This window comes from Dermacentor variabilis, unplaced genomic scaffold, assembly GCF_050947875.1.
Source record: "Dermacentor variabilis isolate Ectoservices unplaced genomic scaffold, ASM5094787v1 scaffold_12, whole genome shotgun sequence".
NCBI classification, from domain to species: domain Eukaryota; kingdom Metazoa; phylum Arthropoda; class Arachnida; order Ixodida; family Ixodidae; genus Dermacentor; species Dermacentor variabilis.
Genome location: NW_027460280.1, coordinates 5,953,576 through 5,972,595, shown reverse-complemented (window position 1 = coordinate 5,972,595; position 19,020 = coordinate 5,953,576). Strand labels below are relative to the sequence as shown.

The 19,020-nt window shown below is 46.3% G+C and overlaps 1 protein-coding gene across 1 annotated transcript in view; it reads left to right on the top strand.

Annotated features, from left to right (window-relative positions):
- LOC142566285 (prolactin-releasing peptide receptor-like) overlaps window positions 1-16,600 on the top strand; it is a 190,520-nt gene extending 173,920 nt beyond the window's left edge. Inside the window, exon 2 of the mRNA XM_075677174.1 lies at window positions 15,482-16,600. Within this exon, the coding sequence (XP_075533289.1) occupies window positions 15,486-16,466 (981 nt within the window). The 5' untranslated portion in view covers window positions 15,482-15,485 and the 3' untranslated portion in view covers window positions 16,467-16,600. The remainder of the gene's footprint in view (window positions 1-15,481) is intronic.
- The last annotated feature ends 2,420 nt before the right edge of the window (window positions 16,601-19,020 follow it).

Below are 19,020 nucleotides of genomic sequence, written 5' to 3'. Positions count from 1 at the left end.
AGCTATTCTAGTTTGGACAAACATGCAAATAGACATATAGTCAATTATAGCACTACTCACAACAGCACTTATGATACACTGTGGAGAGTAATTCGTTATAAACAAATCAAGCGCAGTTTCCGTATTTTCTGTTATTTTAGTGCTGAAATGAATTGTACTTACAGAACCATTTGAAATGAATACCCTTTCAAAATCGAACCGGCGTACGGTATCCGCGCCAATGTTTACATTAAAATGTGCAATAATTACGTTTACGTGTTTTTCATTAGCAAATGATAACAGATCATCAAAAAATTCAAGAAAATGGGCACGAACACCACCAGGAGGGCGGTACAGCAAAGAGGTTTTTCTCTGAATGAACACATAGAACTTCGTAATCACTCGTTGTACGCGAAAAATTAGGAAGTATTTCACAAGGTATATGGTCAGACATTAATATGGACACACCTCCCTTGCGTCTTGTTAACCTATTAAGGTAAAATGTTTTCATGTGCGGAAGCTGAAAAATGTGACTGTCATTCATATACCAGGTTTCGCTTATCATAACAACGTCACACAGCTTATCTATCGCCACAAAAAAGCTTTCCAGCTCTTCTATTTTTCTAGAAACGGATTAAGCGTTAATATGAACACAACTAATTCCCTTTTGTTCAGCTTCTATGTGGGCAAACCATTCTTATTTAGAAAGCGACCCTAAGTGATTCATGGTGCTGAAAAAGAACAAAATCAACAGCAAGGAACATTAGCAAGGAATACCCAGTAAGAGTCGAGAGCTCATCCTCGTGCTTAATGACTACAGCCTGGGCACCGTTTTCTCTGCATGCATGCCCATTCGCGTGCCATGCATACCCGGAATGTTTTGCCCATTCCTTAGCGGCAGCCAGAAGCTTTCTGCATCGAGTTGTCATGTTCTCGGCAATGAAAACTTTCACCGAACTATGTCTGAGTGATCGTTTCTTAGGAAGCGAGGCATTTCGCAGTTCCTGACGCGCGAAGCGCACAATAATGCCACGGGTCCTGCCCGACCAAGCTGGCAGCCTGTGTATAGCCACAACGTCCTCCTCCGATAAACATTCGAGTTGTGCCATTTCGTTCACCTGAGATCACAAGTTCTCGCCCTCAGTCTCAAGAACTTCATTAATTTCTAGGTTCAGGCGCCTGCTGTGCCATTCAAGGGCGTCAATGCCATCCCGAAGGTTACTAAGCTCCTCAGGTGCTCTAGCCCCTTCCGTCTTTTCCACCCTACGCTTTATATTGTGGATGTCTTTTTCGTGACAGTCCAGATGTCTCTTAATTCCATCAAATTGATCAGACATTTGGATAGATTGCTCAATGCCACTTACTTTACTTGGCAAGTCCAAAAGCAAATTAAGCTTCTCATCCAATTCCACCAGCTTCACCATGATTTCCGGATCTTTTACCTGACCCTGTACATGCGCCATAGTTTTGCTTCCTTTCCCTTGACATGTGTCACACTTGCAATTTATCTTGAAGGCTGCTCGTTTGGCCTTATTCACGCCCGAACACTGAGCAATATTAAGAAGAAATCCGCAGTCGGAGCACGTCAGAACTGAGTCATGCTCGCCGATAACTAAACGGCACGTGCAACATCGGGACATTGTAGGCAGCTTTTACGTACAAGCACAATCACCAGCACATGTAAGAAATGGTAGAGCTACAGTGGCTAAAATGCATTAAGGATCAACGCAGACAATCAGTTTGGCAGCAGACACAGACAAGCAGTTTGGCAGCGGCAGCAGCGGAGTGCAAAAATAGGAAGGTTCAAATCACAGAGATAGACCAACCTGTAAAACAAAGGAGCGTTCAAGCTATCGTGGGCGATGCGCTCCACCGCTGCAGCCGAAATAACGCGAGACGCCCCCCGCTGAGCTTGCCGTGCTATCTGTTCGTGTTTAGCGGATTTTCAGGAGAGGTGTCAGCACAGGCAGCCAGGTAGTCTCGAGGTGCGCAGACCAACATCAGGTTTCCCTGTAAGACAGAGGAGCGTTAAAGCTTTCGTGCACGATGCGCTGCACCACTGCAGCCATAATACATAAACACTCATAAATAAACACTAAGCGAATTTGTGGACAACGGACGCAGGGCGGGCAGACGCAAAGCCGCATTTAATCAACGTAGGGTATAGGCGACACTATTGAAGTGGTCGCATGTCCAATCAACTGATCTGTGCCCGCCGCGGTAGCTTGACGGCTATGGCATTGCTCGAGGCCGCAGCATCGATCCCCGCTTCGGGAGCCGGATTTCGACGGGAGCGAAATACAAAAACGGTCCTGCGGGTCTTTGAGTTTGTGTGTAGCCTTTATGGCGTTCGCTATCTGCTAGTCTACTTTGCGGCTATATTATAAAGGCGGAATGGCAACATAGTAGAAAATATGTAGAACAGAAAAATCCCGCATATATTAGTGCACAATATATTTAAATAGCGGTCTTCCATCACGCTCGTGGATAACCGTGACACGAGACTACTTTGGGAACTAACTGCAAGTACTATATATGTCATACCCAAAGGTATACCTGGCCCAGTAGCCAGTAAATTTGACGTAATATTGCGAGCAGCTTCGGCCATTGCATGCTAATGGACGGCAACACAGGCGGTTTACAGAATTCTTGTGTCGTGCCTTTCGCCTCAAGGTGCAAAACCAACATATCCATGTATATATCTTAATACTTAAGCACATCTCGATTTGCAGCTGCTGCGGTAGCCCATGAGTGCGGATAGCAAAGTCGCTAGGGAAATAATTGGTGGCACCTTAACGAAATCGACAGGTCAAAATCAAAACCGTCCACGACAACGTCTCTCGTAGACGCTGTGCGATGGTCGGACGTTAAGAATGTGTGCCGACTAAAGGAAAGCTGCCACAGAGTGCTTCTGACGATTACCCTAGCTTGCTTACTCCGCAGCATCAAAGAGAAAGAAAAAAAATTACCGACGATTACGTTACTTCCTAATGCGAAATTTGAGCGCAGCAAATAAGCTGTTTCACCTTTTCGATAGATTGAGGCAAAGAAATCGAGCAACACATGTATGCGCTATCACAGAATTTTTTTTTATTATTTTTCACACGTATTCCTTTAACAAAGACTCCACTAACAGTTCTTGACAGTCATGAAGGAAGCTTTGTGGTCGGAGAAATAGACTGATATATGTTCGACTTGGTACACCAATGCTTGATTCTCAAAGACGAGATCTATACAAGTGCCTCGCGAGGTTGTCACAGCCGTGGGACGCGTTACGAGCGAGAGGAACGGGATGTTCTCCCGCATAAGTGTTAGGAAATTGCTGTTTGTCTTTATGTCAAGCCGCCACCGATCTGGCTCTCTGATTGCCACCGCACAGGGGTTGCATTGGAGGAGGAGCGAAGAAAGGAATTAAGTTCGAGCCGGCGCTTTGACAACCGGAGACTCGCAGGAAGAGGGGGGAGGGGGGCGGCGTGTACACCCAGCGGCAAACGATGGGGGCAGAAGCGCGCGCAGCAAGCGGACAACACGATAAAGGGAGGAGGGAAGAGATAGCAGCGACTGACTGATGCAACTGAAGAGCACCCTATCCGCCACACAAGAACAGGGGGGGGGGACCCTTTCCTCCTCTTTCTGCATGGCGGCGACGGTGTTCTATGCTGTCACGTTACCTTGACTCTCTAGCGGCGACAGCGGCATCCAGCGGTATCAGTTGGTCGCTGCTAGCGCTGGGGGGATGAAAGGGGGGCGGAGCTGGTTACGAGGCCGACGACAACGCCGACGACGACGCGAAACCCAGGAACGGACGCCAAAGAGCTGCGCTCTAAAAGAAGAACCGCATCAAAAGCCCAGAATCAACCATGGCTCGTCGGGACTAAACGCTCTACGGATGATAAGTCATTTCCAGCCGACGAGCGGCTAGGCTTCATCAAGAACACTGATAACGCCGGCGGCACAAGTTCAATGCGCAGGGGTATCTTTTAATTATTTTATTTTTGTTGACGTCATCACTGCGTCAGCTCAGGAAGTTTGAAAGATCTTTGAAGACGGGGCGTCGTCTAGCGCCTTGTGTCAGACGTCGCCAAGGCAATCGCGTACTCCTGCGCGTCTTGTTGAGGATCGCCGAATGATCTAAGAAACTGGACACGCTGTGCTCCCAAGGCGAAGTGAGAAGAATCGAAAGCTCATTTCGTGGGGATCGACTAGAGCACAGCCATGGCGAGAAAACACGCTGAAGCGATGGGTGTCGCCATGTTCGACATTTCCTAGCTTACGTGAACGTTACGAGCGTTCAAGTCTCCAAATAAGGTGCGTTATCATAGCACACGTAAACCGCAGAAACTCAATAACGTTCGGAGTATGCGCAGTGAGGCCGAACGGCATTTCTTTGCGCACGTAATGCTTTTACGTTTGGTTGCAAACGCTATTCTAAAACTTTGTAATGAGTTAGATTCGTGAGTCGTTTTTTAAACTGCCTTGTTCTTCACACCTCTAAAAGGTGGCAGTATAGACGTGCTACATTTTCACTTGGAAATGGACTAGGACTTTTGTTGTGTGTGCGTTTACACTTTTAGGGAAGTAATTTATCATTTTGCTGAGCACGAGGTCGCCGGATCAAAACCCGGCCGCGGAGGCCGCCTTTCACTCTAAACGCGAAAACGCCCGTGTCCCGTGTGACGGCACATTGAGGATCCCCCGGTGGGCCAAATTAAGACCCCCACTACGGCATGCCTGGTATTCAAATCGTTGTTTTGGCACGTGAGACCCCAAAATTGGTTCATTCACTATTCGTAAATGCCAATATTTTTCTGATACCTTTCGATGATTTGTGAATGCGAAAGTATGGTGAATGCCGCGGTCATAGTGTAGACAAGAAACACAAGAGCTTGCATAGTGGAGCCACTTACTGTGCAGGCACTGGTCGTTCGCGCTCTCGGAGCAGGAGTCAGGTGCATGCCTTCTCCTGATGCTCCAGACGCGCTTTTTAATAAACATAGTTTAATAACGTGCTATGAAATTGCAGAGACTTGCTAACGTTAAGAATACTCAACTTCGTTTTATATTAATTGGGATAACGGCTGGTCATTATTGGAAAAGTATTCAAAAAGTATCAGATTCGATTCTGGCACGGTTCGATTCATATTCCATTCGGTCCCGAAAACACCAATCGCATACCCACACTGTTTCGCAATAATATCTGCGACACCATTATGGAAATTTCATGTACATGCATGCGTGTCTAGCGCCAAACAATAACTTAAGAAACGTCACCGGGAAAAGATTTTAAAAAATGTAGCACAGTCGCCTTAAATATTAGCTGAAACATGGTTGAAGGGGGCCCCCAAGAATGCACTGCGGCACCGACATACCAAAAATTGAAGAGCTGAAGACTGTTCCGATTAATGGCAAATAATAACAAAAGATATTCCGTGTGCCAATGTAGCCGTCCAGATTTGGGGCTGCTTCCACCATGGGCGCCAGGTCAAAGCCCATATTCAACACGACTGTACGCATGTGAGTATCGTCCCGATATTCCTATATTTTCTTCTGTAGATCTTAATATTAGACAGTAATGTATGCCGCAAAGAACTAACCGTCATAATACTTTCGTACTTATCGTTCTAACGCACATGTCTGCGCTGCTCTATCGGTTACAAAGTACTGAAAATGTAGCCCATGCTCTCCCCCAGGCAGCTGTTATTATTCTTGATGATGTCAGGAAACTGAGCCTGATGCCACCAACGCTCAGAAATGTAGTCGGGAGCGCGCACAATGTGCTCGCACACCTTGCGTGATGTACCATAGCGCTGGGGGGCTTCTTGCATTTGGTAGGAGAATCGATTGTAAAAGCACAAGTGCACAGTTGAGCGGAGGCGTTTAAGTTCATCAACTTGATTTGTGCTAAGAAAACCTGTCCAAGCTGTTACACTTGCTTTATAAGAAGCCTACTGCACCATCAATAGGCCGGCTGCTATTAAGTGCACCAAATACATATAATAAACCCATGTAAATATTGGTGACATCATTCTATTATTCGAGTGTTCAAATTACTAACCTCTATATAGGGAGCAAGTCGAGCAGTTGCTTGCGTAATAAACGAAGCTACGGTAATTAACTTTTCATTAATTGATCTTAGGTAACTAAAGCAAGTGTGGTTTGGATCCTGTCCTGGTGATTATCTAGCTGCGCGAAGAAATTTTTATTAAACATGCTTCTGTAAGAGCCACGCGAATAAATATTTTGCAAATAAACTCTTTGGAAACATAACTGACGCAGAAAAATAACGTCTGCATAAGGTCGACCTGACCGCGTCCAGCATTTTGTGATGTTCCTATTTATTTATTTATTTATTTATTTATTTATTTATTTATTTATTTATTTATTTATTCGCAATACCTTACAGGCCAATTGAAGGGTATTGAGTAAGGGGGCAACAGTGATTACATGACAGAAAAATAACAAAGTGCAACATCGTTATGCAATATTAACACGCAACTAAATCAGGTTATCACGGAATGTTTCACGATTAGAGATGGATGCAGTCTGATCCGGGACACCGTTTCAATGTGCAATAGCTCTAGGTAGTGGCGATGAGTTAAATGCCTGCGTTTTACCATGAATGCGCATGAAACTGATTTCGTTGTGAACGCGTCGAGATGTGCCACAGGAGCATGAACCGGCAAACAGTGAAAGTTATTACTGTAGATATACCTGTGAAACAGACATAAAAGAGCAATGACGTGGCGATCTTCCAATGACTGAAACGCATGGTCTTGATTTATTCGGGTAATGCTCGAATGAAAAACGTAGTTGCCGGCAGATGAATCTGGCTGCCCTGTTCTAAACGGCTTTCAACATACAGATTAGATAATCTTGATATGGTGACCATGGGAGTCAAGCGTTTTCTGTTTGTGGGCGAACAATAGGTAAGATATATATGCCATTTTTTATACATTAGAAGGCGCGTTGCGCAAGTGTCTGAGCAGGTAGCCGAGAAACTGAGAAATTCCGCACGAGACAGCTGCTACATGCGTTATCCAGAATAAGTCCGATGAATGGTAAGCGTAAACGCCAAGATATTTGTACGATGGGGCAATCCAAACTACGGTATTATTAATCGAATAGTGAAACGCAGGGTTAGTGGGCTTTCGACTAAACGAGATTTACTTGCATTTGGAGGCGTTAAGGGACATCTGCCAAGTTACGCACCATATATAGGTTAGTCCAAGGTCATTTTGGAGAGTATAAGGATCATCTAAACATTTAATATTGCGATAAATGACGCAATCGTCAGCAAACAACCTAACTGAGGATGAAAGATTTGCGGGCAAGTCGTTGATGTATATTAAAAAGAGTAATGGACCTAGCAGACTGCCTTGGGGGACACCGGATGTGACGTCGCAAAGGTTAGACGTAACGATGTTGACCACTGTAAATTGCTGGCGCGAAGACAAGACGTAGCCAAGACAGTGTTAATGAATCAATACAAAGGCCAGACAATTTGGAAATCAGACGGCAATGAAGTATGTACAGGACCGAACGCATTTATCGAACCTCTAATGAATGATACGGCTCCGTGAGCACGTTCCTTGCGACCAGTTCACTTTCCATTTTTGTTCATGTTGTATCGAAGGCAAGCAGATTAAAACTTTAATGTCAATATAGCCGCGAACATGCGCCGCCGTAAGCTTGCTTGGTCGCAGTAGTGGTGCACGACGCAATGATGGTGCAGATTTAGCGTTGGCATCAATTCACTGCCGCCGAGGCGGAAGGAAGGTAACAGCTAGGCAGTGCCGATGGTGTCATCGTGACGAAATCTGAGGCCGCGATCTTCACTCCTCCAGCGCTTTTTTTTGCGTGGGTTTCGCTCTCGGAAAGTCGTAATGCTTCATAACCAGTGTCATTTCTTGTTGTCTGATGGATTAAAAAAAATATGCGTGGCTTCCTATCGCAAACACCAGAGACTAGTGGAGCTGGGAAAGGCCAGTACAGTAGTGCCAAACCGCACACTTATCTAACTTTTGCTGGGCTTCTCCCAGCTCCGCTTGTGTCTGGTGTTTGCGTTAGCAGAGTCACGCATATTTTTTTTCCACTGCGAGAAAGAGGACTGCCGAAGCGAGCGCGCCGGATTTTATCGGAGACCAGTGACGTCACACTACCTGTTTTCCCGCTAGGCTCCACCCACCCTGGCCGCGTTGATACGCTGCGCGATGCTATTTCTATACTCTGCTTTCACTCTCTCTCAGCTCTCTTTCCCCCTGCTCGGCGAAGCTGCGAACGTCAAGAGAAACCCAGCTCACACATGCAGTACGCATGCACACGTACGCACACACAATGCACACACACGGACACACGTTCTTTCTCTCTCCCTCGCACGATCACATACATGATACGCACGCACAGACATCCATACGCACACAGACTTGTTCGCACGCGTGCTTGCTGAAAAACGAGCACACGTGCGCTCACGTACACATTCGCACGCACCCACGCATGTGCGGCCAGCACGCACACATGCATTAGCACGCGCGTGCACGCAAATGCGCGCATGCGCACACGCCGCGCATGCAAACGCAAATACGGAGGCACGCGCACACATACACGCACGCTCAAGACCTGCAAACGCATACTAACTCCGTCCCGGCTGCCTCTAAAAAACCTGCGCGTGCAAACAGACTGCCTAATACTCCCTTTACCATTACCGTTCCAACGCCAGCTGCAATAAATCACTCTACGTTCTCAATTTGGGGCTTCTTCAAGTGAATGTTCCCTCTGCTGGGAGGGGGCAAAACGATTTGCTCCTGTTGTGTGACTTCACCGCCCATCGCTGACCAAAAACACTACGTTAACACACCGCCAACATTCCGGCTAAGTGCCATAAATGCATACGAGGTTAGTTTGATAACTATGGTAAAAAGCAATTAAAGATAACATGTTTGCCGAAAACAATACTTTATTTTGCAATACAGTTCCCTTCCAGCTCCACACACTTGTTCCAGCGATGCTCCAACTTTGTATCCCCTCAGAAAAAGAAGGATAGATCGAGGCCCTCGACGTAGTCATTTACCACTGAGGTAACTTCTTCGTCTCAAGACAATTTCTTTCCACCCAGCCAATTCTTCAGGTTATAGGCGCATGGGGCCAAATTCGGAGGACAGGGCAGATGAGGCACAACCTCGAAGCCTAACTTGTGCAATTTGGCCATTGCAACAAGCGATCTGTGGGGCGGAGCATTGTCTTTGTGAAAGAGCAGTTTTTTTTCGTGCTAACCCAGGTCGTTTAGTGCGCAGTTCCTTTTTCAGTTGATTTGGAGTGTTGTATAATGTGGTCCTGTTATGGTTTTGCTCTTTTGTTTGTAGTCTACAAAGCGTGATATGCGTGATGCGTGATGCGTGATACAAAAAGACAGTCGCCATCACCTTTCCGGCTGAATAAAAAGTCTTTGCCTTGTTTGGAGCACCTTCATCAGGCCCAGTCCATTGCGTTGACTGCTGTTTAGACTATCCAGCTCTCGGCAACTGCCACAAATCGACACCAAAAGTTGCGATCGAGCATCGATGCTTCGAGGTGTCAGCCCTCTTGCGCCGTCGGTCGATCGTGAGCACCCAACGTACACAGACCTTTTTTTATCTGCGATTTCTCGTGAAGAATATTGTGAACACTCTTTGTCGAGATGCCTACAATTGCAGCTATCTCACGTATCTTCACTCGGCGGTATTCCATGACAATTCCATGAATGTTTGATACGGTTTCTGGCGTCGTGACCTCCACCGGACACCCAGGACGTGCTTCATCTTGCGTCCAAGTTCGGCTACGTTTGAATTCATTTTACTAGTAGTAAATGGTCTTCAGTGATGGTGCAGAGTCTGCGTGAACTTCGTTCAACTTGGCTTTAATTTGGGCAGTCGTTCAGTGTTTTAAATAAAAAATGTTTGATCACTGCTCGAAATTCACCTTTTTCCATTTTGGCAGGAATCACCACACAGCTCAGTGCCAATGGCTGTGAGAAGCTTACTGACTCTCGGTACCAGCGTAAACAAGTAATCGCGTCATATGAAGGGTGCTTCTCGGGCGCCACCTAGAAGAAAACAGACTTGTAGCGCCGTCTCTTGTATTTTTACCACACTTATCAAACGACCCTCGTATGTTGTTAGAAGGGACTACCCTCTCGTTGTAGTCAGTTGAAACTTTTTGATCCACAGGCCATATTTTGAAATATCGTTCTTAAAAGAATTTTGACCATTCAGGTACACTTGTGCATTACTGTGAAGTTCGGAAGGTGAACGTCCAGAATTCCTGGACATGTGCACTGTGTTCACAAATTAAATTAAGACAAATTTTCCATTGGCTGCAACATTAACTTAATTAGTTAATTTGTGGAGGTTCACGTGCCCAAAAAACTACCTGATTATGAGGCACGCTGTAGTGAGGGGCTCCGGATTAATTTTCACCGCCTGCATGTTTTTTAATGTGCACCCATTGTTTTATACGTGTTCAAGCTGTATAGCACTGCTTCATCCTGTGGATCTTTTTTCTATATGGCTACGATACCTCGATACTGGTGATCTTTCGGTTATGTCGTATAAAGCTTTCCCAGGTAGCACACAAAGTCTTGAAAACGTCGTATTAAGGGATTCAACGTCTGAAACGGATTTTTGACCAAAATCGACGCATCAAAGACGTTCCAAACAAGATAGCTTAAAAACGAGGGGTGAATACGTTTTGGTAACGTTGGAAGCCACACAGCTTAAAAACGAGGGGTGAATACGTTTTGCAAACGACTCAAAACGCCACCGCCACGCCACGGCGCGTCAGCCTCTTTAGCGGCTTCTACAATATTCAACAACCCATCAACGCGATCCAACCTTGCGCAAGGTCGCGATACCGTCGTCAAATCGTGTGACCAAGGTGGCCACGTGATTCGTGATGCCGGGCAGCCGGGCGAGCCGGGCATAGTCGCGTCGTCATGGCGTCGTCGCGTTACCGCACTCGCATTGCGCTGTGGTGTGTTTGCGGCTGTTCTGAACGTGCTGCCGCGGCCCTTTGCTATTAAGTGTTGCAGTGTTTTGCTGTCAAGAAAACGATATTCTGTGATCAGTTTGGGTTGTGCGATATGTTTGTGTGGTTTTAATTTGGAAATCAGTAGTATTTTCAGTTGTTATGTGACCAAGGCGGCCACGTTATTCGTGAAGCCGGGCATGGTTGCGTTATCGCACTCGCATGGCACTATGGTCTGTTTGCGACTGTTCTGAATTTGCTGCCGCTGCCCTTTGTCATGTAAGTGTTGCAGTGCTTTGCTGTCAAGAAAACGACATTCTGTGATTGGTTTGGGTTGTGCGATCTGTTTAAGCCGGACGTAATAGCGTTATCGCACTTGCATTGCGCTGTGGTATGATAGCGGCTGTTCTGAATGTGCTGCCGCTACCCTTTGTCATGTAAGTGTTGCAGGGTTTTGCCGTCAAGAAAACGACGTTCTGTGATTAGTTTGGGTTGTGCGATCTGTTTGTGTAGTTTAATTTGGAAATCAGTAGTGTTTTCAATTGGAGAGCGCGGAGTGGAGGGCACTAATCAGCTCTTCAAGTTCATTGTCATGTTATGTGAGGCGCCTTTTCACTGACGCTGTAACTAAGGCGTTAAGGGCAGTATAAGGACGACAGTTAGAGGGACGAAGTCGCGCCTGTGTGTCCCTAGCGTCGGGTTCGGCCGCTATGCGTGATCCTAACAAGAAAGCATTTTGCAGAATGCGAAGAAAGGCGGCAAAATTTCTGTCTGTGCGCACCTCGCCGATCTCCGCAATAGAGCCGTCATCGTGGTATTTTAGTCTCCCGTTTAGCAAGAGTGTTGCAGACAAGGGAACTGGTTCAAACAGGCTTTTTTTTTAATGATTCAGTACTAGTGCGGTATCCCAAATGGTGAGGTCAAGTGCTCGCCCTATTTTATTCCCTCGCGCTACAGCGCACTGACAGAATTTTGCGTGCACCATACCGTGCTTTTATCGTTTGCGCTTCAGGTTCTCGATTGTGTTTTCGCCCCCTTTACCCACGTGATGGGTATTTAATGGTATTACCGGGTACCACATGTGTCCATATATTGTGTCCAATATATGAAACGGCCAAATTCGATTTTATTTGACGCCTCAAATGGTAGTAATGTATTGAGTTCCTAGTAGCTTCGTGCTTGTTATCAATTTTACTATTTGGCGAATGGATACAGCATGTACGCTGCATAACTCGCTTGTGGATACTGCATACGTGAGTCGAGTATGCCCTTGGCATAAAATTAATTGTATGCTTTAGGTAGTACGATTGTTTGCAGTTTGGGACATGTGTCGGAATGTACGCTGTGCGCCCTTCGCGCTTTACGGCGGCCTGCCGAGTTCGTGCGGGTGCCATGTGTGCGCATGGAGTTCGCCAAGCGCTCTCGCAGTTCTTATATATATATATATATATATATATATATATATATATATATATATATATATATATATATATATATATATATATATATATATATATACATGTGTTCTGTTCGCGCGCTTCGCACAACAGGGCATGTCGCCGTTCTTTGTCCTTGTGCAACACATTTTCCTAGCGTACGTCTGTGCCTTAATTGATACCGGTTTCACACGGGGCTCTTTTAGCCGTTATCCAGTCCGTTACAAATCGAATTTCTCGGTCGTGATTGGCTCCTCTGCGCAAGCTACGAGAGTGCGCCAGTCGCATCGATAATTTAGATCCGGATCGGGCTTGATCGCGATCGATGGTGGTCGTGTGACACCGGTTTTACACATGGCTCCCACATAGGGAACACTTTAAGTTCAATGCTACTGAGTGAAGAGCAAGTGCATATGTATGCCAGTGGTGGTATGTGGGCAAGTCTTTCTGGTGAAGCCAATACTTCTGCATTCAAAACATTTCAATTACCAGCGTAGTGCATCAATGTGTCTACTTCGACGAAATGGAGCACCAGTGTAGATATCTGAGCATACCTGTCCAGGGCAGCAAGTGTGTCTACATTGAAACCACTACCAGCATGTGCGGCAGTTCTATTTCCAGCAGCGGGACTGCACAATAATCAGTAGGGTGCTCTCAAGCTGTTTATCTATGAAGCTCTGCCTGGACTGTGTGCCAAATATTTTTGGACGTGAAAGTGGGGGTGAATTGGTAAACATCAGTGGAACTGTGCCTGGACTTTGTGGCAAATGTTTTTGGATGTGAAAGTGTGAGTTAACTGGCATAGAATTTGCTCTGGGCTACATGTGTTAAACGTTTTTCTCATTCAGAGTGCTTTTTTTTACTTTTGGAGACTGGAGATGTGCGCAAAGTGTGACATGTCAGTGTGCTAATTGATGTATTTGCTGGTTTGCAAATTATTCGTTGCAACGTTATTTTTGCTAGAGAGGTACAACTTTGCTTCTTGTAAAGGGCTTTTTAGATAAAACACTTAGTATTTATTATGACCATTGCTTCCTTTGTTACACAAATGCAGCTTCCAGTGCATTCCAGTTGATTTCCATGTTTATGCAAGTTACTAATATGAGGCTTGCATATTCATTTCTCACGTTCTGGAGTGGCAAGATGCAGCATTACTGTCTCATCGTTCGCTGTACTACAGTAGTGTTCACTTGTTACACTGAATCCCCCGTTTAAGTATTCTGTACTAATTTCACTTTATTGCTTTTTTGTTGTATGGTTATTTTTTCTCGCCATTACCTTCTTTGATATATCCTAAAGACAATATTTCCAATTTTGCATTGTTCCCATTTTTTTTATTTCTGTCACAGGACTGTTTTATGATGGTATGCGGTGGTATTTCTTTTTGTGCTCTTTTCAAGCTTCTAGATGATTGGTAACATTGCTTGGAGGCAGTTACCATCCAAATCATACTCTTGCATTTTTCAGTCTACTTCTTCCATTCGCTCCGATGTCACTTCTGCATAACTCTAGTCCATCTAATAGCACGCGCACTTTACTACGATAAATTAGACACTTTAGTACACTTCAGGTTTTTCTGTTCATTTTTGTATGTGTACTTGGAATTTTGTTTATGTGCTAGTGAATGTTCACTTTCGAGTTCATTACGAATCCTTTCTGCGACTTTTGTCATTGTTGATGTACTTTTACTTCTATTTGCATTTCTCACAGAGTTTGTTCGAACCTTGCATAAGCATTACATTTTAATAAAGTGTTTTTGCTTTGTCACAATGTTCTCATTTCATGCACTCTTGGCATGAAGGGCTTGGTCTGGCCACCTGCCAAGACGTGGCCATTTGTTCTTTGCAGGATGTCATTCCCATTGTGGTTGTAAGCATCGTAGCTTACTAAAGGCGGTATTAAGGATTTATTATTCCTAACAGGCTCATTTTCGTGCGACTTGGTAGAGGATGCGCCGGCCATGCGGGGAAGAGTGCTTGGCACTGCGCCATGGCTCTTACAGTCAACACCGACGCTTCTACTCATCTGGGGCGCGATTGGAGATCGTTGTTCGAAACGCCCGTACAGTTTCACCTCACGCGATTGGCCTAGGCCATGCCGTCGGGTGCGGCTGACGACGTCTGCGCGGCATAGGCCAGTCGCGTGAGGCGAAACTAAACGCGTGTTTTGAACAACGATGTCTGATCGCGCCCGTCACCCGCAAAAATTAGCTTCAGATGATCGTAAACCTTTCAAGACCGCTTGTAGACCACCTTTTTGATAACGTCCTAAAAACGTTTAGAAATTGGTTACGAATAGTTTTGGGAAAGGGATTACTTGTGTCTTTCCCAATCCTATTTCTAGACCAGCTTTTCGAATACGTCTTGCAGACCTGTTCTAGATCGTCTCAAGAAAGTAATTAAGCCGTACATTAGCAGAGATATACGACGTTTTCCCGCCGAAGTTCTCTCATTCGTGTCTTCTTTAACCCGTTTTTATCGTCTTGGATAAACGCTACGAAAACGTTACGTATCTCTTTTGTGCTACCTGGGTTGTTTGATATTTACGACACAGTGTTTTGTATTTGCATGTTCAAATGTGTAAAATATGTGTAATATGTGTATATCACCCCCCCCCCCCCCTTGTGCGCTATGATGCTGTTGGAGCGAATGTGGGTTTATGTAATAAACAAATAAATTGCACAGTACACGGGTGTTGCATTTCGCGGACGTCGAAATGCGGCCGCCGCGGCCGGGATTTGCTACCGCGACCTCGTGCTACGCGCAATGCCACCACGGTGGTTGAGCATTCAACCGTCCTGTTGAACCCCTATAATTAACTTGCTCTTGCATTTATGTCTTGGCAAAACGCGCCGTCATCAGCGTAGAAGCTGATTTTAACGGAAATATTGATAACGATATCATTGATATGTAATTAACAAAAGGGCAGACCGAAGACCGTGCACAGCAGAATCGAGTTGTATTTAACGTGCAAATAATTGGTTCGCCAGATGGTTTTTCTTTCAGCGAAGCAATGCGGCGAGACCTTATCGACAACGAGTGTTGACATCGCGGCGACCTCTTGTGCAGTGCCATGGGTAACGCGAGCCAGCCCGTGGACTACGTGTCGGGCGTGCCGGCGGTGCGGGCCTTCTTCTACTGCGTGTACGCGCTCGTGTTCGCCGTGGGCATCTCGGGCAACGCGCTCGTGTGCTTCGTGGTGGCGCGGCAGCGGGCCATGCACACGGTGACCAACCTGTTCATCGCCAACCTGGCGCTCTCCGACATCCTGCTGTGCGCGCTCGCGGTGCCCTTCACGCCGCTGCACCAGTTCGTGGGCGCCTGGCCGCTGGGCGCCGCGCTCTGCCGCCTGGTGCCGTACGCGCAGGGCGTCAGCGTGTACGTGTCCTCGTTCACGCTCACGGCGATCGCGGTGGACCGCTTCGTCGTCATCATGCACCCGTTCCGCGGCCGGCTGCGGCTGCCCGTGTGCGGCGCCCTGGTGGGCCTCGTGTGGCTCGCCGGCGGCCTGCTCACGCTGCCGTACGGCCTCTTCATCGGGCTGGGCGGCGGCTTCTGCGAGGAGCGCTGGCCGTCCGAGCGCAGCCGGCGCGCCTTCAGCCTGTGCACCAGCGCGCTCCAGTTCGGCCTGCCGTTCGCCGTCATCAGCTTCTGCTATATGCGCGTCTGCTGCAAGCTGGGCGCGCGCGCGCGGGCCAAGCCCGGCGCCAAGTCGGCGCAGCGGGAGCAGCTGGAGCGGCGGCGCACGCGGCGCACCAACCGCATGCTGGTCTCGATGGTGGCCATATTCGGCGCCTGCTGGCTGCCGCTCAACCTGTACAACCTGGCCGTAGATTTTTCGGTGCGCGCAGCCAGCTGGCAGTTTGCGAACGCCTTCTTTTTCCTGGCGCATGCGATCGCCATGAGCTCGACCTGCTACAACCCTTTCCTCTACACCTGGCTCAACGACAGCTTCCGCAAGGAGTTCAAGGCCGTGCTGCCGTGCTTCGCGAGCCGTCGAGCCGAAGCGCCGGCCGTGCGCTACGTGTGCAGCGGCGACGCCGTCAAGCTCTGAATAAAGCCGGTGGACGAGCGCAAGTCGCCATGCAGTGAAGACACTCAATACGTGAAACGATGGCTACTTTCATGTGTTGCTGCAAACCTGTGTTGCTGCATGACCCGCACAGGGAGAGAAAATTAGGGAGTTGGTGACAGCGACGCGCATGCAGACAAGCGCTCCTCTTTTCGCGTGTCTTCATTCTTACGTGCTATCGTAGGTTGATGACGAGCCGCATTGCTAGGAGTACTCAGCAGTATGGCTTGCTAATATGGTAACCGCGCATTCCGCAACAAAACAGCGCGGCCTTTTTTTTATTTTTTGCACTGCACTAAAGCATCTAAACGTTCACAGGCAACAAAGCTCACCTGCAGCAGCACGAGCTTCTCGAAGAACTCGACGGCGAACGCGCCTTGTAAGCCGGCGCTTTTGTTAAACGCGGTCAAGTTCGACCTCCGACGTCCAACGGGTTAAACGAAGCTATCTGCTTTGAAAGTGTAGGTCCATTTGATTTCTCAACCGAATTAGGTGTCCGTAAAAGCATGGGATGGTTACAGGAGCAACGTCAGGAAGAAGGTCGTGGGGCCCGGTAACAGCTTGCTCGATTCGGCTCGGCTTCACGCTCACTCTAGCAGGGCCACCCTAGTCGGTTTCCCACGATGTGCACGGAGCAGCAGAAAGGGAAAAGACGGGCGCTTGCTGCCAACTGAAATTCTATTGTTTGATACAGAAGTTCGTATATAGCAGAGGGAATGAAATATGCGAAATGCGACATAAACCGGAGATACCACCATCGCCCACTGTTCGCGACGACGTTGTCTAGAAACACCCCTTTGCGACAAGGATGGCTCACTGGCGCATCCTTCACGTGCCATGCTAGCTGCTTCGAAATTCATGCGCCTGCGGTCATTCATGTGCGTGAAAAATTATTATTTATTTTATTTATTCAATACTGTCAATCCCGTCAGGGATCGTAACAGAAAGGGCATTCAAAAAAGTACACTGACATACAAACATGACAATAATAACGGTTTGGAAATACACATTAATATACAGAATAAACTTATACATCAGTAGCAGTAAAAAAATATACAATCAGGTTCACACTGCAAGATTTGGGTTGGGCAGATAAATGTGTTAAAATGCAAAACAAAGGTAGTAACCAAGTGATACTGACAGTAAACAAAAATAATTACTGAGATGTAAGTAGATCGTTTTCAACAAGCGTGATAAAAGCAGTTAGTGATCAACTATTAACAGAGCCCACGTTCAAAGCGTTCCAATCGCGCATAGTCTGTGGAAAGAATGAGTACCTGAAAGTGTGAGTGCAGAATGAATACTCGTTTAGTGTGTGTGGGGGGTTATGACGTGTTTTCCTCGTTTGAGATTTCGTTATGTATCGTGAGGTATCCAGATTTAGTTGATTATTTATGAGTTGGTAAATGGTTTTAAGGCGCGCTAGTTTTGCTCTGTTTTGGAGGGTTAGCATCCCGGCTTGTTTGAGTAGTTCTGTCGGTGAGTCTGATAGCCTTTGTTTGTTAAAAATGTATCTGAGTGCCTTTCTCTGAACGCCTTCAAGTTTTTTGATCAGCTTGTTAGTGAAAGGAAACCAAACTACGTTTGCATACTCTAGTACCGGTCTGACAAATGTTTTATATGCTAGTAACTTTATATCAGATGGTGCTAGTCGGAGGCGTCTATTAATGAAAAATAACTGTTTTAGTGCGGTTGCCGTGACTTTGTTAACGTGAGCATTCCATCTGAGGTCAGAGGTTAGTATTATGCCTAAGTATTTGTATTCACAGACAGAAGCGAGAGGGATGTTGTTTAGTGTGTACTGAAAGAGTGATCTATGTTTTTTCCTAGTTACAGATAATACAACAGATTTATTAACGTTAATAGTCATCTGCCAATCTTCACACCACTTGGTTACTGATGCTATGGCGTTATTTAAAGCTATATGGTCGGCGACAGAGTTAATTTCCTGATATAGCACGCAGTCATCGGCAAAAAGTCTAATGTTAAATATGTTAGCAGGAAGGTCGTTTATAAAAATTAGGAATAACACTGGGGCTAAGACGCTTCCTTGTGGTACACCTGATGTGACATCAGCTGTTACGGATTTCTCGTTGTTAATTTCGACAAACTGAGTACGGTTAGTGAGGTAATCAGTAATCCAGTCTAAAATTGGGCCAGTTCCTAAAGTTAGTTCAAGCTTCCTAATAAGTTTTGGGTGTGACACACGGTCGAAGGCTTTCGAAAAGTCTAGGAAAATAAGGTCAATTTGTTTCTGGTGATCAATAGAGGTGGTTACGTCATGAACGAGTTCAATTAGTTGAGTAACGGTAGAAAGTCCCTTTCGAAAACCATGCTGGAAAGGCGTTAGAATTTGGTTATCTTCTAGATAGGTTGTTATGTGCTTTAAGATGATGTGTTCAAGTAGCTTGCATATTGTGCTGGTTAGTGAGATTGGTCTGAAGTTTGAAGGATCTGATTTGCTTCCTGATTTATGTATTGGTGTTATTTTCGCTGTTTTTCATTCTTTAGGAAGGGTGCAGGATGACAGGGATTT